Below are 26,910 nucleotides of genomic sequence, written 5' to 3' on the forward strand. Positions count from 1 at the left end.
AGGTTACAAGCAACCATACCTTGACAAATCCTACTAACCCGATAAACCCTAAAGCTGTCACTCCTTAAATTAAGGGAATGCAGCAAGTAGCTAGCACACAACTATCAACAAGTCATCTAGATGTCAATCTTCCTCAAATTAAGGGATTAGACTTAATAGCAAATCCCATGGAAAGAGGGAACATAAAATCTGGCAGCATCAATCATATGCAGCATCAGTCGTCTAATATCCATATGCAGCATTAGTGAGGTGACTTATGCAGCATCAGTCACCTCATATTGTCTAATACACAAGGAAGAATGTGCAGAGGTTATCAGGCCAACATATGAGAAATTTTTAGTTATGATGGGAACACAAATGGTACACCACGTGTTTTAATAGAAGTGGTGAAAATTTTTATTTTTTAAGTTATTAACTTTTTAGCACATATATCTCATCATTTGTATAGTAACACGTGATGTACCACCATGTGTACCGGTCACACTGAAAGAAGCAGCTTTTTTTTTCTTTTTCTTTTTTTCAGTAGAATAAACAACTCAATATAGTGCCAGATATACACACCTTGACGACTCCATACAATCAGTTGATGCCAGATAGTTTTTGATATAGTTGTTTCAACAAACATAGTTGATCCCTTGTTTATTTGACATCTCGATCTCTGGATAATATCAACAGACCCATTGAAGATAGCTTGAAAGAATCTTTAAATTTTCTTTGACAGACCCCAGCAGTAGCATTATGGTCTTCACAATGATTAAACCCCAAAGAGCAAATTCTTGATCTCATTGACAAGCAACCACTCTCAAGCTGATAAAACAGCGTGTCTACACAATAGCAGCTAGCGAAGTGAGTTCTACAAACATTGTGTTTAGGAACAAGGAGTTACAATACATAAATGTAAGTATGTAACTAAAAACGAAAATAAACATGTAATACAAATACAATATACTGGTCGACAAAAATCAACTTTACAAGTTCCTAACCACGGTCTAACAACACAAATATGATCTCTATTTGTGGGGAAAACAAGGTGTACACCCTATTCAATGTTATGAAGTGTGAAGATGGAGTACGTAAATAAAACACGAAAGTTGCTATATAGATTCTCAGCAAGAAAGACTTAAAACTCATCAGCTGATGTGGTTTTTTTTCAGTTGGACATCATTTTCAAGACATGTATGGTTACAGATTAGAAGATAAGGAAGGAAAACATGTACCTAAGTTACCATCGAGGAGATCATGGAATTGTTAATCTGAACTAATAAATTTGAATACTGGGATCAGATCTCAATGTTTTAGGAGTTCAGTCATCATTAGATAATTCATGGCTTAGTCCTTAACTCTTCATCAATATCATCACCGTCATCGTCACCATCATCTTCATCGTTATGTTCGTTGTCATCGTCAGAATCAGATGCATGATGGCTTGGTCCTAGCTCATCATCAGCTCTCAAAAACCAATCTCAATGTTGGTCATACAAATAAGGATTCAAATCATGCATATTTTCCTTCATAGATTTGTCCCATAATACATAATAGATTAATCCATGTTTCGGTTCTTCATTTTTTCAGAACCATTTCCAGATACAACAGACTCTACAAAAGTAGAGAGTTTGTTCCTTAAGAGGACTGGGACCTCATGATTATTTTCTTACAAGCATCAGTGAGATTGGTGCACCCTTCCATAAGAATCTTTGTTTTTAAGTTTAACAACTTATCCAAGCCTCCAATCTCAGTGAGTTTAGGGGAGCGATTCAGATGCAATTCCTTCAATCTCAGCATATCTGAAAAATCTAGCATTTTTTCCAGTGTAGTGCACTCATCCACTTCCAAGATTTCCAAATTTTTGGTAAATCTGGGATTGCCTTAAGGTTTTTGCAATTATCCAATTGTAAATTTTGAAGCTTGGAAAGGCCTGAGGGTAGGTAAGATCCCTAGGAATTTCAGGAATTGCATAATTTTTTAGATTGCAAGTGGCAATATATAAATGCTCAAGTTTCCTCAGTTGTAATATGGAATCGGGAAGCTGGGACAAATTCTCGCAGCCTTCGAGTAGTAGTTGCTTAACCATTGGGAATACTGAAAGCTCCGTTAATTCTTCAAATCTTTCCAGGCGACTTCAACCCCCAAGTTTAAGCTACTTCAACTTCTCAAGCCGCTGTCGGACAAAAGAGAACAGAAATCAAAATCCAAATAGAAGAGATAAAGCATGATGTTGGTACTTACAAAAATTGGAGGAAAGAATCAGTGATTTGGTTGAAATTATACAATACCACGTCTGAATCATTCCAAAATTCAAGTAAAGTTTTTTGGTATTCTAATTTTAATTTGGTTAATGGTAGTTTGTTTGCTTATTTGATTATTGGTTAATTTGTTTTACAAGTTTTGTATCATATTATATAAATAATTTTAGGTCTTGTGAAACTTTCGCCTCACACGCCTAGGCCTTCGCTTTTAAAACAATCTTTTGGCATGATTTTGAACGAAACTTTGGCCAACACAACCATCTTAACTTTTTGGAAAGATGTTGGCAGTTTCTAATGAACTCTACACCTTTCAATTTGAGCTGTAAAACTTAAAAGGACTAAGTGTTTCACTTCAATTGCATGCCTTTTCAATGAGAGGCCGCATGTATTTATATTCCACTTCAGATTACATCAGGGAATGAAATCCCTATTTACAAGGAAGATTCAAAATTCAAAATACAAACAGAAGCATTAAACTAGTTACAGACTCTTTAACCATACAACAAGTATTTGAAACAAGTCCTACACTTAGCTAACTTTTGTAGAGATAAGAATTACAAAATAACTCACACAGTTGAAGTGGTGTTGATTGCAGCTGTCCCATGACTTGATCTAACATCCCCCTGCAAGCTAACAGTTTGAGAAACAACTAGAAGCTTGGACACAAGCATTTTGAATCGATAAGAAGATAGTCATTTGGTGAAAAGATCTGCTAGTTGATCTTGTGAGCAAATATAATTGATGAGTAACTGACCTCGAACCATATTTTCCCTAACATAGTGATAATCAACCTCTAAGTGTTTAGTCTGAGAGTGAAAAACTGGATTGGAAGCTAGGGCTATTGAAGACACATTATCACACCAAATCGTGGGTCGAACAAGATGCAAGTGTAGGTCCCTAAATAAAGACCTTAACCATGATAGCTCAGCATCAGTGTCGGCCAATTGCATGTATTCGGCCTCATCACTTGACCTAGAAATTGTCTTTTGCTTCTTGGAACTCCAAGAGACAAGATTTGGATCTAAATAAATACAGTAACCACCAGTGGAATGTCTTGTATCTGGATTCCCAGCATAATCAACATCGGAATAGGCCATAAGTTGTAACCACCAAGCTTGTACAAGAAACCATGATTGTAAGTGGCCTTTAAGTAGTGAAGAATCCTCTTGACTGCTATCCAATGAGTGGTCTTTGGAGAATGCATAAACGGAGAAACTTGATTTACCGCATAAGATAAATCAGGTTGTGTGATGGTTAGGTACTGCAACGCTCCAATGACAGTTTGATACATTGCTGGATTCTCATGAGGATCACCAACATACGCACTAAGTTTCTGTCCATATGGCACCATAGTGGAGATGGGTTTGGCTTATGTGAACTTGGTCTGTTTTGGCAAATCCAAAGCATATTTAGATTGACTCAAATGCATGTGACTACCAATATACTTAACTTCCACGCCCAAGAAATAATTTAAATGACCTAAATCTTTCGTTGAAAGCAAAGTTCCCAGTTTCTTAATTAGTCGAGACATTTGATGAGTATTGTTACATGTGATCAAGATGTCGTCGACATATATAAGAAGGATCAAATATACACCTTGTTGGTTGTGGATTCTTGAAAACCCAATTGAAGCAAGAACTCTGAGAACCTTTGAAACCAAGCCCTCGGTGCTTGTTTTAGGCTGTAAATGCTTCGCTGCAACTTACAAACATGATTAGGATATTGCTTGTCAATGAAACTCAACGGTTGACACATGTATACCTCTTCATTAAGATACCCGTGCAGAAATGTACTTTGTACATCTAGTTGTAGGACATGCCATCTTTTTGATACAGTAAGACTGAGGACAAGACGGATTGTGCTGTGCTTGACTATAATACTAAAAGTCTCTGTGTAATCCACCCCAGGTTTCTGATGGAAACCATTGGCTACAAGACGGGCTTTATGTCTTTCAATTGAACTATCGACACGTCTCTTAATCTTGAACACCCACTTGTTGGGAAGTAGGTTCATTTTAGAATGATAAGGAACCAAACTCCAAGTTCCACACATTTGCCACTCCTGATGCTTTACTACCTGACTGAAACATGTTGGTTCAACAACAGAATTGTTAATAGAAACATGCATTGCATATTTAGGGTTTGGTTTTTGGATTCCAACACGTGATCGAGCAGTCATGCGATGCTGTGACAACGAAGCTAAGTTATGTGCAACATCAGGTGAAAGTTGAACTGGCAGTGGTTCAGTGGTGACTACCTCTTGCTCATTTGATTGTGGGATAGGTCAGTGGGGGTGTGGAAGAGACACAGGTTTAGTGAGACTTGGATTAGGTATTTGTGGGATGGGATTTTGGATGGTAGGTAATGGCAGTGTGTTTTGGGTAATGGGGATATGATTAATATCTATGGCTATAGTGGTGGATGAGATATCATGGTACTCTATTAGCAGCGAATAGGGTGTTGAAATTATGGAAAACGTAAACAACAAATCAGGACATTGAGTTGTACTTTTTGTGTTGACGTTTTCCTGAGAAGATGTGAGATCTTGAAAAGGAAAAGTGTCTTTATCGAATAGGACATGGTGAGACAAGTAAATTCATCTCGTAGACAAATCCAAGCATTTATGTCCTTGATGATTCAGGGAATAGCCTAGGAAAACACATGATTTGGATTTTGGTTGAAGTTTATTTTATGAATAAGGCACTAACCAAGGAAAACATCTACAACCAAAAATTTTTAGCATTTGATAATTTGGTGTTCGTTTAAACAATTTTTCATATGGTGATGTGTTTGACAATACTCTTGTTGGCAATTTATTGATTAAATATGTGGTCGTTGAACAAGCATCGAACCAGTACTTAATAGGCATGCGAGATTGAGAAAGCATAACAACATTGGTTTCAATAATATGACGATGTTTTCTTTCTGCAAGACCGTTTTGTTTAGGGTGTTTGGGACAAGAAAACCTTTGAGAAATGACCTGTGAACACCAAACATCCGATTGTACATTGAGAATCAAACTCCGACAAAGTGAAAGGTAACTTAGTACTCTTCCCTAAAAGACATGACCGACAAAAGTCTACATTTGAAGTACCATGAACTGGTACTAATTTATTTGAAACCAAAAGCTTAATTATTGATGACGCTGGGTGGCCAAGTCGCAAGTGCCACTTATGAATGGACACTCAAATCCTTACAAATGCTGAAATAGGATAATGAAATTGTCCACCGCCATTAGGAAATGGGTATAAGCCATTCTCACATCTCCTGCGGAGAAGTGTCTTCCGAGTCTTGATGTCTTTGACAAGGAAAAAATGGGGGAAAATAAGTAAGTAACAATGGTTATCTAAGGTGAACTTATAAGCATATATAATATTAGTGGAGGCAGTGGGACAATGTAAGATATTATTTAAATCAAATGAGCAAGATTTCGTATGAATATTACTTGAACCAAAATGAGCAATAGAAAGGCCAGTATCATTACCTACACCACCAATGTTCTCATTACCATTATACTCCTTTGTATTCACCAGGTTTTGAAGATCAGGAGTAATATGAGCGTTAAAACCTATGTCCAGGAGCCATGTTCCATTCTGTTGTCTATTGAGAGTGATTGGTGAGGCCGCCATGGCTGTTAAGCGTTTAGTAGGGATTCTGCCTTCGAATGCAGCATTCATTCTTTGGTGACAATCAAGGGTTGGATGCCCAAGCTTGCCACAGATTTGGCAAACTATCCTTTCACCCCCAGAATTAATTCTTTCACCAAAATTAAACCATTCAACATTACCTGCAGGAATTCGTGGATTGTTGTTGTTGGGAGGGTTAGATCCTCGTTGATTGAAAGCAGCACCACAGTTGGACAGAGAAGCACCTCATCCAGTGCCACAAAAGCGTTCACCACCAAGACCTCTCGCATTAACAAATACATTCACTGGAGCATTTTCCACCAAGGGTACTGTTTGCTCCGCCATCATTCTCTCTGTTATCAGTAAGAGATCTTCAAGTGTTGGGTACGTGATAGGAGTATCACGAGCTTGAGTAGCGTTGACCGTCATCTCAAATGCTGGTCCGAGATTATTCAAAATAATTTGTACCAACTCATCATCATTCACAGGTTGCCTAGCTAGGGCAAGGTTGTCAGCAACATCATTCATTCGATCAAGGTAATCCGCCACAGATAGATCACCTTTTTTGGTTTACAGAAGCTCATTTCGCAGAAATAAAATTTTGTTTTGTGAAAAAGAAGCATACTTTTGCTCAAAAGCTTCCCAGGTAGCACAAGAAGTTTGTTTGCTCGCCACCACCGATAAAACAGATGCAGTCAAAGACCCATTAATCCAACCAAGAATTATTTGATCCTGCTGCTCCCACATAATGTAAGTTGGGTTCACAGCAGCAGCTCTAGGCAGGTTCTTAGGAGGGCACACTAGAGTGCCTTCAACATATCCCATGAGATTTGCTCTTTAAGATGGGTAAAATATGGGCCAACCACAAAGTATAATTGGACTTGTCAAGCTTAATATTGACAACTATAGTCATGGAAGACGACAAGGGATGGAAATGATTGGTTGGGGGGGGGGGTAATTCACGGTGTTGTTGTTCTCAGCCATTTGAAGATGATGATGGGCAAAAAACAATGCATGATCTTTGTTGTTAGACGAAAAAGGCTCAATACCATGTAAAACTTAAAAGGACAAAGTGTTTCACTTCAATTGCATGCATTTTCAATGAGAAGTTGCATGTATAAACTCAAATACTATTCAAAACTCTCATATACATATGAATAAGCACTTAATAGTATAGATGCATGACTTTATTTGTTTGATTGTTGATTCATTTAATTGCTTGGTTAAACTTGTTTTTGAGAGTTAAACTTGTTTGTGACTTGTGCACTTTTAGATGACAATTAATATTTGTTTTTATTAGGGAGCTTTATATATAGAGATAAAAACTTTTACTATATTTCAAGGAACTCCACTAGTTTTTAAACATGTCAAGGAGAGACAAAAACATAAAAACAACTAAAACCCAACCAAAAAACATGGAAACAATGTTTTAAAATATCAGCCGTACCCTTAAGGTTTTAGGCTGTTAATAAAACTTACCCCTCACAACTCCAATAAAATTAATATGTGCCAAAAGCTCAACCCATCTTTGACTATTTTTGCAGAACCAGTTCAACTCATCTTCGACCATTTTTGTAGAATCATCATTTTTGCAGAATCAATTCAACCCTCTTCAATCATTTTTGCAGAATCAGTTCAACCCATCCTTAACTATTTTTACAGAATCAGTTCAATCCGTCGTCGGCTATTTTTTCAGAATCAGTTCAACCCGGTTTCGACTATTTTTGTAGAATCAGTTCAACCCGTCGTCGACCATTTTTGCATAATCGGCTCAAAGTTCAACCAGTCCTCAACCATTTTCGTAGAATCACTTCAACCCGTCTAGGGCTATTTTTGCAGAATCGATTCAATTCATCCTCGACAACTTTTGCAGAATCAGTTCAACTCGTCCTCAACCATTTTTGCAAAATCAGTTTAAGCCATCATCGACTATTTTTACAGAATCAGTTGAATCTGTCTTCGGCTAATACTAACATAAATTCCCTCTCTCACACTGAAGTAAGGTGAAACTTGAGCTGAAATGTTCAGGTGCCATTTCTTGTATCTAGAAATTCGTGAAACTTTTGAAATTACTAGTTCGGATGTTACCTTTTGAAATACCAATTGAAATGTTGCCTTCTGGACCAATGTAAGTAGCGAATAATGACAAGGCGATTAGAGCAATGATTAAATTGCATATATGGTACTGATTCGATTCCGCCCGTTCGTCTTCTTGCTTTGAATTAACAATGTATGAGGCTTTATCTGTGCTATAAGCCTCGAATTTTCACTGCAAGAAAATGTGCTATAAGGCACCGTTCTTCATTATTGACTTTGTAAATTGGACTGTCACCATTATCAAAATTTGGTCTTTAACTTGCCTGACACAGATTTTGATGGGTTTAACCTTTCTAAACACCACTCATTGGTGTCAAACTATAAATTTTTTACACCAAAGACTTTTTACATGTTTTTTTATTTTTTTTGACAAACCTGTTTTTTTATTTCTTTTTCAGTCTTCTTCTCCTTTTTTTTCTGTTAAAAATATTTTTTTTCATTTAATAATCCTATTCTACAGTTTTTCACCCCTTCCATATAAATACAAAGTTAGGCAACCATAATTTTCAACCCAGTCTCGCTCGCTCGCTCGCTCGCTCTCTCTCTCTCTCTCTCTCTCTCTCTCCCCCTGAGCTCAACTGCTCGCCTCCTCCCTATAACCCTAGCTCCCTAACCCTTTCGATTGTAAAGCTTTCTGAACCTAGAAATGAAAACCTATTTCATTTATCTTCCCTTCAAATTTTGACGCCATTCATCCGCTAAATCCCATTCTCTCTTAACATTTCAGGCTCCGCAGACCATATCGTCGTCATCTCGGAAGCCAAAGATATGTTGGCCAAAGCAAGGCAGATTTCATCTCTCTTTCAGATTAAAGCTTTTATATTTTTTACACAATTCTTCAAATTTTGAATTTTGTTTAATTCAGATAGAATTTTTCTTTAGCGCCAAATAGAAATCGCTGAACTCCTTGAATTCAATGTTTGTATCACATCAAACGTTTCAATTTTTAGTTTGATTTCCATTTTTTATTTAATTTATTTGATTATTGAGTGATTTCATTTTTTCTTGATAGTGCATTCATACACCAAAACCCTCTGATACGAAACGTGTGCCTTTTGTTTCTCTGCCGTTTTCGGGTACTCCTTTTCGTTCATCTGCAGTACATGCCATTATAGGTAAATTTTTATATTGAGATGCTTGACATGGTTTTTTATTTCACTTATACCTATGGGATTCTGCAATTTGGGTACTAGTAGAGTTTTTGGAATTTTGTGGATGGGTTGGTGGTACTTATGGAAGAAATCGACTCTATATATGTTTGGGATATATTTTCAAACAGTTTCTTCTATAACTTCAGTTTTTAACCAAATATTATACAATTCTTTCATTCAAATATAAAGTGATAATTTGGTAGGAACCCAGATCCCAACCCATATCTTCTTTCAGAACCCCCAGCAGAGGGAACACTCTTCCTTTCATCTCTCTCTACGACCTCTGGGTTTTGTCTCTATTACTTTCTCAATTGATGCTATAATAATTGTTAAAATGGTTAGATTTAGGGTTTGGATAAATTAATTGTAGGGATATTGATTGTGGTTTAAGTGTTTTGGTATGTCCCCTGCACTTTGCAAAATTCTGGTACTATTTGGGGGGAGTCCTATGTTTGGCTTAGATGTGGGCTTGAATTTGGCTAGTGCTAGTTTATCAAAATAATAATACTAACTTAGTCTTGTTATTTTTATTGCAGGTGTGGGCTTGAATTTACTGTAATTGCTGTTGCTTATGAGGCTGGTGATGGTGAATTTTATTTCAGGTATATCGTATAATTTGTCCCTTTATTATGTTTTCTTGTCAGTTGCTAACTTGTGTTAATCTCCCATTCAACTGATGCTGAGAATATGGTATAGTTTGCCCCTCTGTTATGCAGAACACACTGAGCAAGGAGCTTTCTACAAGTAAGTTTGATTATGCTAGGAATATATTGTATATTTTGGTTTTTTGTGCCTTGTGTTAATTCTACATAAATGGATTATGTCCTTTGCATTTTCTTGGATGTGGGAGTAGTTTGATCATGTCTAATGCTAGACATGAGTAAGGAGCATTGTGCAACTAAGTTTGATTGCCCTACTAGTTACAAACTATAGTCATTCATATAATATCAAGTTCTTGTGAGAATTTTCTTAAGTTTCGGAATTTCCTTTGTATTCTTGAGGGTTACTAATCGCTCCCAGAGTTGAATTGCTTCTTAACTATTATTGTGTTGGCCTCTAGAGTAGCTTTTGACAATTTCCGCCACAGGAGGCTTCCTTCAGGTAATTTATCTTTTGGCGAATTCATATTAAATTGTTGTTGGCATCTACAATAGCTTTCGATCATTTATAGCACATAGCACAGAAACTTTGAAATGAATAATCTAGAGCGTCTGGTTTAGGCTTCCTAAACCCCAAAGCCTGTGGTTGGAATTGCATGACTATTTTAACATCTAAGATGCAAGTGAAATTCAATTCTTATATAAGTACATGCATGCTTTCTTGTTGACAAATTGGTTAGGCTTTCATGGATTATTATAATACCATGGTGTTATTGCAGCTCTTGCCCATTTTCTAATTTTTTACTGTTGTGTAAAGTGTTTTTGAATGTATCTTCGTCACAATGTAGTGTGAACTGGTGCATGATTTAATTATTTCGGTACTAAGGATGTTTTTTATTGTTTTTGCAGGATATCGCTAAATCAATGATGAAGAATGAGAGTAGGATAGGATAATTTTGTTGTATAATCGAATACTTTTGTATAACCACTGTGCTTATACATTTTATATGGCCATTGTACTTATATTACATCATCAGAGACCCCAATTTTTGGATCAAAATAGTTTTTTTTTTTTTTTTTTTTTTTTTGTTAAACCGGCAATATTATTAACCAGGGCAAAAAGCCAATTTTACAAAGAAAGTCCACAACCGGACTAACAGAGGACAGAACCAACCACTCCTCAAAATACACAGGGTGAAAATGGGTTATAAAGATAAAGACGATGAAACAAAGCAGAATCGTCTCCCATAAACACCCATTAAAACACTATACAAAGGGAGGGCATGGCAAACCATCTTTGTCAAGGATATGAACCAGCGAAGATAGGGGTTTGTTCACCCAAGTATCAATGCTCATCTCCGCTATCCTAGGTGACGTCATAAAATCTGCTGCCATATTCGCTGATCAAGGAACCCAAGACCAACGGCACAAGTTGAAAGATTCTGAAATTTTCTTGATTTTCCTCAGACCAGGTAGGGTTTCCCAACTTCCATTTTCAATGGAGCTTTGCAAACATGATATTGTTTCTTTTGAGTCAGATTCTATCACTACATCTTTAATACCCAACTGCTTTGCCAACCTACATCCTTCAAGAACAGCTATAGTTTCGGCAACAGAAACTTTTGGAGCTTTGAGTGGAGATTTTCTTGCTGCCACAAACTTTCCACGAGCATCCCTTATCACAATACCTACATAACCAAGTTTAGTACCTGAATTCCAAATTGCATCCACATTTATTTTGAAAAAAGGTTGTTCAGGGGGATACCAACTAATTTGCTACAATGAAGACGTTGAAGAGTTTTGTTGGTGAAAGTTTTCATCTTGATTTCGTTTGGTAGCCTCTCTATAGCATCCTTAAGCACAAGAGATTGCATGAATAACCTGCATTGGAGAGATATTTTTATGATTGAAAACTATCTTACATCTTGCCTTCCAAATATGCCAACATGTGAAAGCAATCTGGGCCATAGTAATGGCTTTCTCCCGTTTTTTTTCCCATTTCTATATTAATTAATGTGTTTAACCATTCGCTAAAAGTAGTGATTTCATTCTTACAAAAAACTACCTCAACTATTAGGGTCACGACAGTTTCATACCTCATCTTTTAAAATTGACAATGTCATATCCCATCTTATTAATTTGTGACAATGTCATACCTCCATCAATTTTTCTTTTAAGTGCCGACATGGCTTGACTCGAGACCTACTTTCTATTAAAAAATGATTAAAAACTAAAAAACAATTATTTAATATTTTTTAAATATTAAAATAATAATAAAAAGTAGAAAAAAAAAAAAAAAATCTCATTTCGTCCGTCCCCTCCCCCCTCCTCCCTCCTCCCTCCTCTCTCCTCTCCCCATCTTCATCTTCTTCCCCCACCTGCAAATCCCAAAAAAAAAAAAAAAAAAAATCCAATTTGTCTTCCCCCACACCCACACTCTTCTCCCTCCTGCAACTCAGAAAAAAGAAAAAAAAAAAAAAAAACTAGATCCCATCGGCAGGATCTTGGGTGCGCAGAGAAGATGGAGGATGAGTGCAGAAGAGGATGTGTAGAATGGATGAGAGTGGTGGATTTGGGGTTTGATGGGTTTTCAAAATTTTTTATTTTTTTTTTCCTTCCTCCTTTTTTTCCTCTTCTTCTTCTTCTTCTTCCTCCTTCTCCTTCTCCTTCTTCCGCAGGGGGGTGTTGATGGGTTTTTAATTTTATTTTTTATTTTTTTCCTTCCTCCTCCTTTTCTTCCTCTTCTTCTTCTTCTTCCTCCTTCTCCTTCTCCCTTCTTCTTCTTCCGTGCTGACCCGGGGGGGGGGGGGGGGGAGGGGGTGGTGGAATTTTTTTTTTCCTCTTCTTCTTCCTCCTCCTCCTCCTCCTCCTCCTCCTTCTTGTTCTTCCGCAGGGGGGGTTGTTGGGTTTTCAAATTTTTTTACTTTTTTATAAACTTTTTATTATTATTATAATATTTAAATAATATTAAATAATTTTTTTAGTTTTTAATAATATTTTAATGATTTTTTAATAGAAAGTGGACCCCGAATCAAGCCACGTCAGCATTTAACTGAAAAGTAAACGGCCAAGTAACGGAAGGTATAACATTGGACCAAATTCTAAAGATGAGGTATGACATTGTCAATTTTAAAAGATGAGGTATGAAAGTGTCGTAACACCAATAGTTGAGGTAGTTTTTTGTACTTTACCCTATAATTTAATTGACCTCCAAACCAAATCCAATCTACCCATGAGCACAGGAGGATCATATGTTCTACAGATTCCTCATGTTCCTTGCAGATAAGGCATATTGGAGAGTTTGAAAAGTGTTTTTTTAAAAAGATTCGTCTTTGTAGCAATCGCTCCTTTGAACAGTCTCCAAATAAAATTTCTAATTTTAGGAGAGGCCTCTAATTTCCAAATGTATTTCCATACCTGATTGCTGATTTGTAATGATGTTGTGGGACGTTGGAGTCTGCTTTTGACAAAATTCTAGTAGTGTTTAACTCAATCACAAAATCTGAAAGAAAATTTAAAAATTGGATGGTGAATCTTGATCCTTAAATCAATTGGAATTAAAACCCTATTAATGAACTCGAATTTGAGAAGGTACCTTCGAGATTTTGGATGTGAATTTACGATTGAGGATTGACTGGATTGAGTTGCAGTGAGGTTGAAATGTTTGAATCGTAGAAAGAGAGAGAGAGAGAGAGAGAGAGTAGAGTTTGGTGGCCGATTCGAATTTAACCAATTTTGACCACTAACGGAAAGAAGTTGCAGTCAACAACAATTTCAATGTGGCTTCCTATTCACCTTGTGTTTATATTTGCTTCATAAAGCTAGCCACCAAGTGAGACAAATTTGGACTATATTTAAGAATATCCATATCTTTTTCTTTGGGGATTTGATTGCCTCTCGGGGGCTTGGTTTGCCATTTTGGACCTAGTTCGAGGAGTGGTGGAAGTTGAGCAAAAAACTCACATTTTGAATTTTAATATAAAGGATATTTTCATAACTTACACTCTAAAGAGAAAAAGTCAATGATGTCATTTTTCATATGCAACTTCTGTCTCTCCTTGAAATGTTTAAAAGGTGTTGTTCCAATATATAATTAAGTATTAAAAGTATACTCTATGTGTAATTTTTCCTTTTTATAAATTATCATATTTTGTATATATTATATAAAATATATATATGTGTGTGTGTGTGTGTGTATTAAAAAATTGGCTAAATTAGATTAATGGTCTTGAGGTGATAGGATCGTTAATCTAATTTAGCCCGTAGTGAAAAAATTAGAATTTAAACTCTCGTAGCAAAGTCTGTTAAGCCCTAAATTAAATATTTATGTCAACTCTCTGTTAACCCATTTAGCCTTCATAACCAAAACAAAAAAATTCTCATTCATCCAAGGCTATGAATTCTTTGCTCCATGCTTTGATTCCATTCAAAGCTTTTTTGTCCATCAGAATGACTAGATTTTTCTAATGTAGCACTAGCCAATCCAAGTAACATTGAAAATCTTATTTATGCTTTCTTACGTGGAAACTTTAATTTTTTTTGAAACCAACTAACCGAATATATAGAAGCCTATAGGATGCAAGCAGCAGAACAATACCAAGCAGTGAAAATGGAGATACCACAAGAGCCCCCCACCAAGTAGAGGCGTCATCCCCATCACCACCACACCCAAATTAGTGAGGACAAGGTAGCCCATCATTGTTCAATACAAAGACCAACGAAGATGGAGGCCTTTCGACCCATACAACATCACACATCTCCGGAAAATCAACCGACGCTAACTCATGCGCCACACAATTAGCTAATCTGGGCACCCATGACCAACGACAGTCAAGAAAATCCCTCCCCATTTGCTTAACCTGAGCCAACATGGGAAAGGCCTCCCAACTACCCACAGACAGCGAACTAGAGAGACATTTTATAGCTTCCAGGGAGTCAGATTCCAAGATGACATACCTTAATCCCAAAGCCGCTCCTAACTGGCATCCATGCATCAACACTGTGGCCTCCGCAGCAGCCGCCGAAGGAGCCCTGATAGCGTACCTCGCTGCTGCCACCATCCTTCTGTCCTGTCCCCGCGCAATCACTCCTGCAAAACCCAATTTTGAGGCCTTGGACCAGCTAGCATCCACATTAATCTTCACAAAAGGATTGACCGGAGCACACCACCGCACGGCTTGATTTTCCTTCCTCCCGTCACCCACATTTCTACACCCTGCCGTTGCCTTTGCACCAAAGAAAGGGCTCACCGCCATAGTGATCGCAGCCAACACTTGTGGAGGACATAAGGGCACCCCATTGAACACAAAATTACAGCGGGCCTTCCAAATACACCAACACGTAAACACAATGTAAGATCGCCTCCATTTCGTATCGCCCGTGGTGCACATGTTCAGAGAGAAGACCGCCTGAATCCAGTCCACCCAATCTGGGAGAGAAAGCCGATCCACTTTGTAACCCAACGCCCCACCAAACCATATGGGTTCCACCCAAGAACAGGAGAGGAACATATGCTCCATGGTCTCATCGTGGTAGCAATATATAGGACAAGTGGAGGTCTGAGAGGATCTCCGGCGGAATAGAGCATCCCGAGTAGGAAGACAACTATGCACAGTAAGCCACAAAAAATGCCGCAGCTTGGGAGGCACCTCCAACTTCCAAATACCTTTCCATAAACTCCTGGGGACCCCACGAACAGAAGGCCGCCGAGTATCTCTCACCTCTAGCGATCTATCTTGCAGCCATCTATATCCCGACTTGACCGAGTAACACCCGTTCTTATTAAACTCCTAGACAAGCCGATCTTTACGACTTAAATCCCCCAGAGGCGTCTCCTCAATAGCCTGCATATCCTCCCCCGAAATGATAGGTTGCAAGAAATCAATGTTCCACCGCCCCGACTCCGGGCAAATAAGATCACTAACACGTAAGCCAGGAGTGACCGCAACCGGGCCAAACGACATCGGATGTCCAAGGGGCAAGGATGGCAGCCATCTGTCCTGCCACACCCGAACCTCCTGACACCCCATAATCTGCCAGTGAGAACCCTCCCTGATCAAGTCCCAACCACAAAGAAGGCTACTCCACACCCAAGACGCCCGACCACCCTTCTTCGCGTCCCATATCGAGCAATGGGGAAAATACCGAGCCTTGATAACCTGAGCCCATAACGATTCAGGTTCAGTGATTAATCTCCAGCACTGCTTAGCAAGCAAAGCATCATTAAATTCCTGAAAGTTTCTAAATCCTAAGCCTCCTAACTCTTTAGGAATACCCAAAACCTCCTTTGAAACCCAATGAATCTTATGGGCTCCCTCCTTACATCCCCACCAAAATCCAGCCACCAACGCATCCAACTCATTACAAACAACTTTGGGGAATTTGAAGATACTCATAGGATACGCCGGAATAGCTTGGATTACTGCCTTGATTAAAACCTCTTTACCGGCCCGGGATAGCGAGCTTTGTTTCCACCCTTGTAATTTTTCCATAATTCTTCCCTTCACATAAGCAAGACCACGCTGCTTCGATCGACCCCAAATAGCAGGAACCCCCAAATAGGTCCCCGGATTATTAACCACAACCATGCCAAGAGACCTCCCCAACTGATCAGCGATCCCCTTTGGCACATTTACCCCAAAGAAAACACTAGACTTCATTAAATTCACCTTCTGCCCAGAAGCAACACAGAAGCTCTCAATCAAATGTCTCAGATTACGGCAGTTTTTCTGATCAGCACGCAGAAACAAAAGAGTATCATCAGCAAAGAAAATGTGAGAAATCACAGGACCCGAGCTGCCCATCTTAACCCCCTCCAACCGACCCTGACCAACCTCACCTTGAATCATTTTGGACAAAACCTCCCCCACAAGAATAAATAAGTAAGGAGACATAGGATCCCCCTGACGGATACCTCGTGAGGGAACAAAGGGCGCCCCGGCCTGCCCATTTAGGAGAACCGCAAATTGTACAGACGATAAGCATCCACTAATAAGCGATCTCCATCTACTATAGAACCCCATTCTTTCCATAACTGCATCCAAAAAATCCCATTCCACCCGGTCATAAGCCTTCTGCATATCCAGCTTAATACCCATCTCAAACTTGTTCCTTGCTTTCCTCCCCTTCAGAAAATGAAACATCTCATGGGCGATACCAATGCTGTCCTGAATTTGTCTGCCCGCCACAAAAGCATTCTGAGACGGAGAGATAATCGTTGGTAATAAGACCTTCAACCGGTTGGCGAGAATCTTAGAGAGAATTTTGTATGAATAGTTGCACAAGCTGATAGGCCTAAATTGCGACACATACTCCGGGTTTGGAACTTTAGGAATCAACACAATATGGGTCAGATTTAAATGCCCCGTACCCGCTGACTCCCTAAGCAAATCCCTGACCAGAGCAAAAATATCCTCCCTCACAATCTCCCAATACGTATGATAAAAAATTCCCTGGAAACCATCAGGCCCCGAAAACTTTAAAACACCCATTTGCATAGCTGCCTCCTTAATTTCCTCATCCGTCACAGGCGCAATTAATGCCGCATACATCTCACTAGTAACCGAGGGAGTCAAACAGTCCAACAGCGCTCCCCAATCACGATCCCCAGCCGAGCAAAAAACAGAGGTGAAGTGATTTTCCACCAATTGGCGGACTTGAGACGGGCGATCTACCCAGCTTCCATTCTCATTCCTTAGCTTCACAACCTTATTTCTCCGACGCCTCTGAAGGGTGGAAGAGTGAAAGAACTTAGTGTTGGCATCCCCCTCCCTCAGCCATTTTACTCTTGACCGCTGGCACCAGTAGCTCTCCTCTTGAAGCCTTAGCTCATCAACCAGCCGAGACTTCTCCCTAATCTCTGCATAATTCGGACCCCAATCACGCTGAAGTGTATCTAACTGGGAAAGAAGCTCCTGGATTTTGTAGCTCCGCCCCTTGAACTTCGAATGGTTCCACCTGCTTAGTCGAGAACGGCACTCATTAATTTTCCTTACCCATCTATTCACAGGACTACCATGCTGCCGACCTTCCCAACAACTTTTCACCAGCTCCTTGCACTCCTCCTCCACCGCCCAGTAAGCCTCAAACCTGAACAATTTCCTCCATTTCGGCCCCTCAAGGCTCGAATTCAGGATAATTGGGCAATGATCCGAGGCTAATTCCATTCTGTGCACAACATGAGAATTCGGCCAGCATTCCTGCCACCTCTCCTTCGCAAGGACCCGGTCTAAGCGCTCCTCCACCCATTCCCCTTTTCTCAACCCTCTCCAAGTAAAGGCCGATCCATGAAAGCCCAGATCCAGCAACTGAGATGAAGACATGAATTCTTCTAAGAACCTAGGCCTATTATACAACACCTCCACACCTCCAGACTTCTCATGGTCCCAGATATATTCATTAAAATCCCCTCCACAAATCCACGGGATATCCGTAAGGATAAAGTGATTACCCATCCAATCCCAGAACACCGATTTCTCATTTCTATACGGGGTTCCGTACACCCCCGTAAGCCGGCACCAGTGGGTTTGCCCTTCACCTTTCATAACAGCATCAATAATATGCTTTGACGAATATAAAATCTTAACCTCCAGGTTGTCCTCCCACCAAAAACTCAGACCTCCAGATCTTCCATTTGGCGAAACATCAAAACCATTTGAGTAGCCTAAACGCCTCCTCACCCCACAAATTCTATGATCTTTCATCTTAGTCTCAGATAAAAAAATCATAGAGGGTCTCCTATTGCGAATTAGCCCATGAAGAGCCCTGACTGTCGTGTTTGACCCTAGCCCACGATAGTTCCAGAAGATGTAACTCATGGCTGGCTTGCGGCTGTTGAAGGCCAGCCGCCACCGCCCCGAGCTGTCATGCCCGCCTTCCTTGCCACCCTCCTACCACTGGCAGTATCCGACCCCCCAACCGATAACTCATTTCTCGCCTGATGCTCAATTATTTCCTCCTTATTTGCTTCCGGAGTACTTACCGCACATTCCACCATTTGACTCCCTTCCTTCGAATTTAAGCTCCTCCAAAGCTCAGCCATCCTGCCTTGACATTTCTCCTCCATATCCGGGCATCTGGGTTTCTTCTGTGAGACTGAAGTTAATAATACCTCCTGCGATTCCACACCCCTTTTGATCCCCCACATTTGGTCTTCACCCTGGGCCGACAATACTTCATTGACCCCCTGATTATTTTCCGCCTGTCCTTCCCCCCTTGGTTTTATGCGTTCCATACTAGAACTGGACGACGAGTCCTCACCCTCCGTCCGCCTCCTTCTCCGCCACTTCTTAGGACCTGTGTTCTGAATCGTTGATGTCCCCCCCGACTCAACTATTTGTGTACTCTCCTAGCCCTGCCCAACCGACTTCCGTAAGCTGCCTTGATTCTAAATAACCGCGTTGTCCGGTCTGCGCACCGCACCTGCCTGCTGGCGTTCTCCCCTTCCTACGCATTCCACTCTCGCAACTGCAGCCACATCCCTGACCGGAGACGCCTTTAACCACTCTCCATACGCCACTGCCCCTTCTCCAGTCACCTCAATTGTGCACTCAGTGTTGTTATGCCCTATCCGGCCACACCGGTAGCAGAAATCCTGGAGCCGTTCATATCGAAATTCAACCCAAGTATCCCTGTTAGTATCCCTCCGAATCCAACATCCCTTGAATAACGGCTTCTCCGTATCCACTAGGATTCGGACCCGCAGAGATCCCTGAGCAAGACCGGGATCCTCCATGGCTATAAACTTTCCAGCCTCTTTGGTTAATCGATGGATATTATCTACAGAAGCTAAGCCCAGAGGAATTCCTCTGATTTGAACCCAAAATGGAACGGCATTCAGTTCCAGTTCCTCTAGAGCGAGCTCCGGCGGCCATTTCACTACAGAGAATACCTTTTTCATCACTGCCCATGGTACCTGCTCAATGATTTTGGAAGCTACATTTTCATCTTTGGCCGAAATGACAAAGGCATTCTCCCTTACCCATTTTATTTCAACCTCACCCAATTCTTGCCAAGCTGCTCTGAGAATGTTCCTGACTCCCCATTTATTCACTGGTTTCTGCGTGAGAACTTTCCCAACCAATTTGATTTCCTGCTCCATAGACGATAACTCCAGCGTCTGATTTAGTTGAACTACTAGCTCCTCCACCCCCTGTTCGCCATTCGGTTGGAAGCCCACTTTCGAACTCGCCCAGTCTGAATCGCAGGGTACCCTTTAAGTTCTGCGCTCTTCCTCAGAAAGCACAAATATCCCTCTCGGTTTGCCTTCTGAAACCTTTTGTCAACTCGGTCGAAATAGCAGCTCATCAGTAAAATCCTCATAAATGTTACCAGTTGCCCATAATGAACTCTGATATGCCAGCCTTGTTGGAACAGACCCCCTAACTGTACAGCTACTATAAGCCAGTCCATATCACATTTAAGCTCAATACAACCCCTTGGCAGTTTCCCCATTACTCCCCACCCACCAAGCACTACTTCCTAACTCAACTAACCCCACCCCCCAATCTAACAAAGTGAAGTTAATACCCCTTCCAGATTCTCACCAAAACCCCCTCCACCATCGACAAGAAACTGTCAGCTTTGAGGAACCCCAATTTTTTACCCAACACCCTAACCCTACCCACACAAACCCAAATTGGACGAAATTATCACCCCCACCAGGTCGACCCAACAACCCCAACAACCCTCAAAACGAAGAACGCCCTGATTTGACAAAACCCACCCCCTTACCCTCGCCCTAACTCTACCTTCCCTACCTGTCAACTCTCTAGGCTCACCGTAAGCCACCATCCATCATAAAAGGCATACAAAAGAAGAATCCAAGAAAAGCAAGACTCGCAATCAAGACAAACCTGAAATCCCCAAGCACAGAGGCGGATCTCACAAGGGAGCAAGCACTCTCACACCACGGAGAGAAAAAAGTTTCGCGCTGTTGAGTTATTTTGCCTTCAACTTTTCCAATTTTGGTCGTTTTTGGAAACTTTAATTGAATTGCTTGTTTGTTAACTTTATAGAAACCTGGACTTTTTTTTTTTTTTGGTCAAAAAAATGAATCATAGAAACAGAAAAGGCACAAGGCCAAACAATAAGCAGAGAGCATCCCATCTACCCATGCTAAAAACCCCTACCCATTACATTGGAGGACACGAAAGACCGTCCTTGTCAAAACACCCACGAACGAAGATGGAGGTCTTACAACCCAGCCGAAGCCGCACATCTCTGGAGATATATTCCTGGCGACGAAATCCGCTGCCCTATTTGCTGATCGTGGAACCCACGACCAAGAGCATGATTGAAAACTCCTCCTAACCTCCAAAGCACGGCTAAGAATCGGGAGCAGGTCCCAATCACAACTTAGATAAGGAGAAATGAGGGACTAAATAATAACTTGTGCATCTGATTCAATCACCACCTCTTGAAGTTGTAAATTTTTTGCCAGTACACATCTTCCAGAATGGCAAGAGCCTCAGCCATCGCAACAGTAGTCGCATGCACCCTCACACTTCTTGCCGCGATGCAGCCCAAAGAATCATCCCTAACCACAATCCTGATATCACCACGTAAAGAGTCGCTCCTCCAACAAGCATCCACATTAACCTTCCGCTAGTTAGCAGGGGGAGGCGACCACAGAGAAGGTCGAAGCACGCCTCGAGAGAGGTTGACTCTGCCGGCAGCAACCGGCACATGTAAAGTTGATGAGGCCGAATTGAAAGATTCTAGGTCAGTGACAATAGCCCGATTAGTTCTAAAAAGAGATAGCATCCCCCCGTTGAAAATTGCGTCACATCGGACTCTCCAAATAAACTAACACGAAAAGGACAGAGCACGATTTAAATCCTCCTTACAGCCCCGATATTGATTGACTACAGAGCACACCCAATCACCCATAGTTGTAATAGAACTTTGATTAATTTGAAGGCGCATAGGACCCTCATTCCACACCCTAGCAGCCCACGGGCAAAGAAGGAGAATATGCTCCATAGTCTCATCACATTCCTCACAAATGGTGCAAAAGGGGGACAAAGCACACATGCGCCGATAAAGGTTGAATTTGGTGGCACAAGCATCACGGAGAGCCCTCCATAAGAAGTTCCTCATCTTTGGGGGAGCTTGACAGCTCCAAACCCAAGCCCACACCCGGGAGTCAATAGTACGAGAAGATGAAGGGCGATCGAGGCTCATTGTAGAGTGACGGTTGTGACTCCACCTGTAACCGGACTTCAAAGAAAATAAAAACTACAAAGTTTGGAATTGGTCAACGGAAGCTGGGTAGTGAGGTTGGTTTGAATGTTGGTGAGGAGTGATTCAAAATCAAAACTACAAAGTTTGGGTACTTGGTCATCAACAATAGCTAGAGAGAGAGAGAGAGAGAGAGAGAGAGAGAGAGAGAGGGAGAAGTCTAGAGAGACAATGAGAGATAGAAGAGAGATGGGATGTAGAGAAGCAGGTAGGCACAGGCAGAACCCAAGTGGGCAATAAGCTATCTGGAAAAACGACGGTGGGGGGAATGTTAACGGAGAGTTGACTCAAATGTTAATTTTGGACTACAATCCAAACAAACTTCACCACGATAGTTTAAATCCAATTTTTTTCATCACGATGACTATCTTCTGAATACCTTATTACCATGGGGACAATTAATCCAATTTAGCCTAAAAAATTGAGGTCTCATGCGGCCAGGCTTTCACCAAGGCGTGGCTAACCATGATGTTGATTTTGCGGCTCAAATGATTTGGGCCTTTGTATTTTGCAAGCCCAGCAACCATATTGGTTTGGTCCTTTAGCTGCTTATGTGAAAGCTCATGTGAAGGCTAGGGTTTAACTTAGCAGGGTTATATATACGGCATTTGTATGGTCCGCGCAGCAGCAGATTGGAGAGAAAGCAAAAGCTAGCCGACAGCTTCATTTGAGAGCTGCTGCTATTGTGGCTTATGGACATCACCTCTTAGGCCTAGTTTGGTACTGAAATGATTTTGAAAAAAGCTGGTATAAAAAAAAGCTGGAAGCTATTTTTGGGTTTGGCAAACATTCAGCTTCAGTTTTTTTTTTCTCAGTTTTGGATGAAAAAAAGCCAAAAACAAGAAGATGCAAAATCCAGCTTTGAAAAACCGGTTTTTTTTATATCTGTTTTACATAAAAGTTTACCAAACACTATAATACTGCTTTTTTTTTTTTTTTCAAAAACATTTTTACAAAAAAGTTTACCAAACACTCTGCTGCTTTATTTCATAGCTGCTTATTCTCACAGCACAACAAAAACAGTTTTTTTTCAAAGCACAACAATATCAAACCAGCCTTTACTGGTGCTACATTTGTAGCTTTTGAGAGAGTAAAGTTGGTATGTACCTTATTCTCTATTTGTTTTTTGTTTGAGTAAGAGCTATTGAGTGTATGTGAGATTTGGGATTTCAGAGTTGAACTCTATTTGTAATTTCCATTTTGATATTAGTGGAATTTCCTTACTGTCTCTAAACTGGACGTAGGCTTACACCAAACCAGTATAAATCCTTGTGTCATTTTAGATTGCTTGTCTTGTCATATTTTGATGTATTAGTTTATTGGTTTCATATTTGATGCTTTCGCACAACAAGAAACACCTTTCCTATGCCTTCGCCTTTCAAAACATTTAATGCAAAGAAGATACATAAACATGCAACAAAGCCATATAGTTGTACTTAAGACTTCATTTCTCTTTGCATTCAAGATCTGTTGTTCCGTTAAAATTAATGCATATCATCGTATAATTTGACAGCGAATGTACTTACTTGTATATTGACGCGTGTTGTCCTCAATACGTTGACTACACCATCCTGGTTCAACAATCCACAGAGACGAAGCGGCTTCAGACTTTTCATGTTTTGAAATGGTTCTGTCAACAATCCACCAAGATGAAGCAACTTCAGACCTTTGATGTTTTGAAATGGTTCTGTACTCCAGCCAGTCTTGTCAGATTCATGCAAATCTAAACCGAGTCCTATAATTTCTCTCATACCCTGTTAGAAATAAAGAAAGGTCGGAATATTTTCATTTGAAAAATGGCTTATACACACGAAAGCAAAGCTATAAACTGGATGTATGAACTGCAAAAGAGAAGCACAACCTCTGATAGGCAACCTTATTATTTACTGTCAGCTGGTGCACTGCCTTTTGATCGAAGCCATTGAATTGTCCTTACACTTCAGTTGTGTTTTACAACTGTCTATATTAGTTAGTTATCTTGTCAGCTTTGTTACAGGTATTATATTTTTCCTATTGTATTTCAGAAAAGCAGGACATGTGTTTTCGTCAATTGGAGATAATTCAATAAATTCAAGTACCTTAGAGCAATTCCACCCCTAAAGACTTTGCGCCAGCACCCAGCCCATTTATCCACTCAATGAACAGTGATAGACCCTAATGAACAGTAATAGACCAAATAGAACTCCACCCCTAAAACTAAATAGTCTAGTCAATTTTATTAAATATTATTATTATTTATTATAAAATAATAATTTGATTTATTAAAATATTATCAATTTTATTAATCCCTATTTAATCCACCATTCCCACTCCCCCTCAACCTCACCATGTCACGCCGCTCACCAATCAATACTCAATCTCCGACCAAGAACTCAACACCCAGGGCTTCAACCTCCACCGCACGATCGCAGAGATCAACCTGGACCACCTCGACAAGGTGTTCGTGGTCATCGGGTTTTCGAAGCGGGACCTGGACAAGATCTGGACGACACTGGAGCACACGAACTTGCTGCTGTGGATGGAGTAGAGGAAGATAAAGTGGCCAATGGTGTTCGCGAGGTTGACGGGAGACGGCCTCCAGTTCAAACTTCCTTTTGATGCCACGCTGGCGTCAGATGAGCCGGTCCCAAGGTCTGTCACTTTTGTGCTGGCCTGGAGACCAGCTTGGGCTGGGTGCCAGGCAATCCCGTGGGATGGAGAGACTTCCCTAGGTGCCAAGCCATTTTTTTGGTTGTGTGCCGGCTTATCCCAGCCCCGGTAGAACTGCTCTTAGTTATATCTTATGCTTTACTTTCTGTCTCTATTTGTTTTTCGGTGAATAAAGGGGATAATCTCTATTTCTCTTTTCGCTCAACCTGTAGCATGGTTTGTTCATTTCCAATCAATGCATCGTGTTGTATATGGTTGACACATCGGCATACAATTTATCAGACGAGGATATGCAAGTACTTCTCTTTTGTCGTGCACATGAATTCAACATAATATGATTGCGAGTTACTTACAGAGTTGTTCCTCAAAAAACCTTTTGCATCTTCAGGTTCCCACAAACTTCTATGTTTTTCACTGTTGCCCGAGGATGCTGCAAGCACGATTTCTCTGCCCATGCCTTGAATCATATCATGCATCATCAGATTGCCTTCTTTATCGACAGTCACAAGGCATAGCTCATGGAGTTTTTCGATTCCTTTTTCTAAATCAAAATGATGACCATTCAACATTTTGAGGAAGTAGTCCTTGTTTTTTTCCAATAAAGAAACAACATATGCAAATGAATATTCCCTTCAGATCATCAGTTAGCCCATCATAGCTTATTTTAACCTTTCCACAAACATCCAATCAGGCTGTATTTTTAACTTCCCCAATGTACTTTTCCATTCTGCTGTGCTTTTTCTACACAGACGAGAGCCTAAAACTTCAAGTGCTAGTGGCAAACCTTCACACTAATGAACAACTTCTCGTGAGAGTTGAAGATATTCTTCATTTGTGTAGGATTCATACACCCAATATAGGTGTTTTATCGATATGTGGTATTTGTCCCACATTGACCAGTTCCCTTTCTCTCTTCCCTCCTAGCCACTATATGAAGAGGGCTTTGGAAAAAGGAGAAAGCACACCAAAAAAGGCAATTCTCTTAGCTCTAGAGAGGAGAAAATGATCTCCACTCTCAATAATATTTTTCTCTTAGTTTAGCCTCTAGGGTATCACCTTGGTCCTAGGATTAGGAGGCTACTAAGAACTACGGTGCAATCTAATGGGGCTAGATGTAGCTGAATCCTCCCTTGGATGTCACTCTGCTTCGTGATTTGTGCAATGGTGCTGAATCCTCCCTTGGATGACACTCTGCTTCGTGGTTTGTGCAATGGTTCGTAGGAAACGAGACGATGATCTAGAATTCGTTAATTCTGCAAGGTATGCCCTATATCGAATTCCTTATATTATTAGTATAAATTGCCAACAGTGGTATCAGAGCCATAGGGCTCGTTCCTCGTCTTACAATTCGATGTAAATTGCGAGAACCACAACATCCACCATGGTTGCATAAACCCGAAAAAATCATGTTTTGATTCGTTGCGATTTTTGAGGATTTCTTTTGAGAAATATGTTATCCTATGTGTGAGAATCATTCCCTCAAATCTTCGTGCAAATATGTGCCACGGTTTGAGAGAAATCACAAACCCTAGTTTTGTGATTTCTTGAAAATTTCAAATTTATTTTAGCCATTTTCGGGCAGAAGTTAGGGTACATGGAGCTGATTTTTCTGTAGTTTTTTGCTTGGATTTTGTAGTCAGTCATATAAGCTTCAAAACCAAATAAAATGTACGAGTGAGGTCTTTGGGAAATTGGACTTACGAAATTGAAAATTTGAGATTTTCTGATTTCTTGGAGGAAGATAATATCTAATATTTTGAGATATTGTGTCAATTTAAATTACTCGTCTCGATTGGGTATTTTAAACGGGATATTATATCATTTTAATTGCTCATTTTTGAGGCTTGAGCATTTAAATGGAGAAAAATATTCTTTTGTAGAATATTATTTCATGATATTAATTCTAATTAGGTGATTTGATTTTCATATTATCTTGATTATCAAATTAGAATTAGAATTTCTAAGAGAGTATCTCTTATTATCTCTTAATTAATGTGGATTGATTGTTTAAGTGATTATCTCCTTATTAATTATTTTAAATTGATTATCGAAGTGATTATCTTTTGATTAATTTATGATTGTTTGTTCTTCATTATTTAATTATGAATAATTGAATATTGTTGTTGGGCTTTTTATGAGCATGTCATTTAGGAAAATGATCCGTATTTAGGATGTTCATTAAACATGGACAAGGTTTCACTAATAGCCTCGTCTTACTTGATGTGGTGTCTAGGAAAAATTTTTAAGGAGACAAATTGGGTGTCAAAGAGGGTCAGTTTTTAAAAGCTTAGCGCTGCCACCCT

At 40.0% G+C, this 26,910-nt stretch overlaps 1 protein-coding gene and 1 long non-coding RNA gene across 2 annotated transcripts; one reads left to right on the forward strand and one right to left on the reverse strand.

The window, feature by feature from the left end:
- The first annotated feature begins 8,978 nt into the window (after positions 1 to 8,978).
- On the forward strand, positions 8,979 to 10,021 carry LOC148690477 (uncharacterized). Its single transcript, XR_015956180.1, has 2 exons — positions 8,979 to 9,083; positions 9,656 to 10,021. It is a non-coding gene; the product is annotated as an uncharacterized LOC148690477 (long non-coding RNA).
- Positions 10,022 to 14,391: 4,370 nt separating this feature from the next.
- Positions 14,392 to 15,237, reverse strand: LOC148690478 (uncharacterized). Its single transcript, XM_088684925.1, has one exon. It carries the CDS (start codon positions 15,235 to 15,237, stop codon positions 14,392 to 14,394), a length of 846 nt encoding a protein of 281 aa, XP_088541051.1.
- Positions 15,238 to 26,910: the final 11,673 nt, after the last annotated feature.

This window comes from Pyrus communis, chromosome 15, assembly GCF_041283825.1.
Source record: "Pyrus communis isolate YQ-2024b chromosome 15, ASM4128382v1, whole genome shotgun sequence".
Lineage (NCBI taxonomy): Eukaryota > Viridiplantae > Streptophyta > Magnoliopsida > Rosales > Rosaceae > Pyrus > Pyrus communis.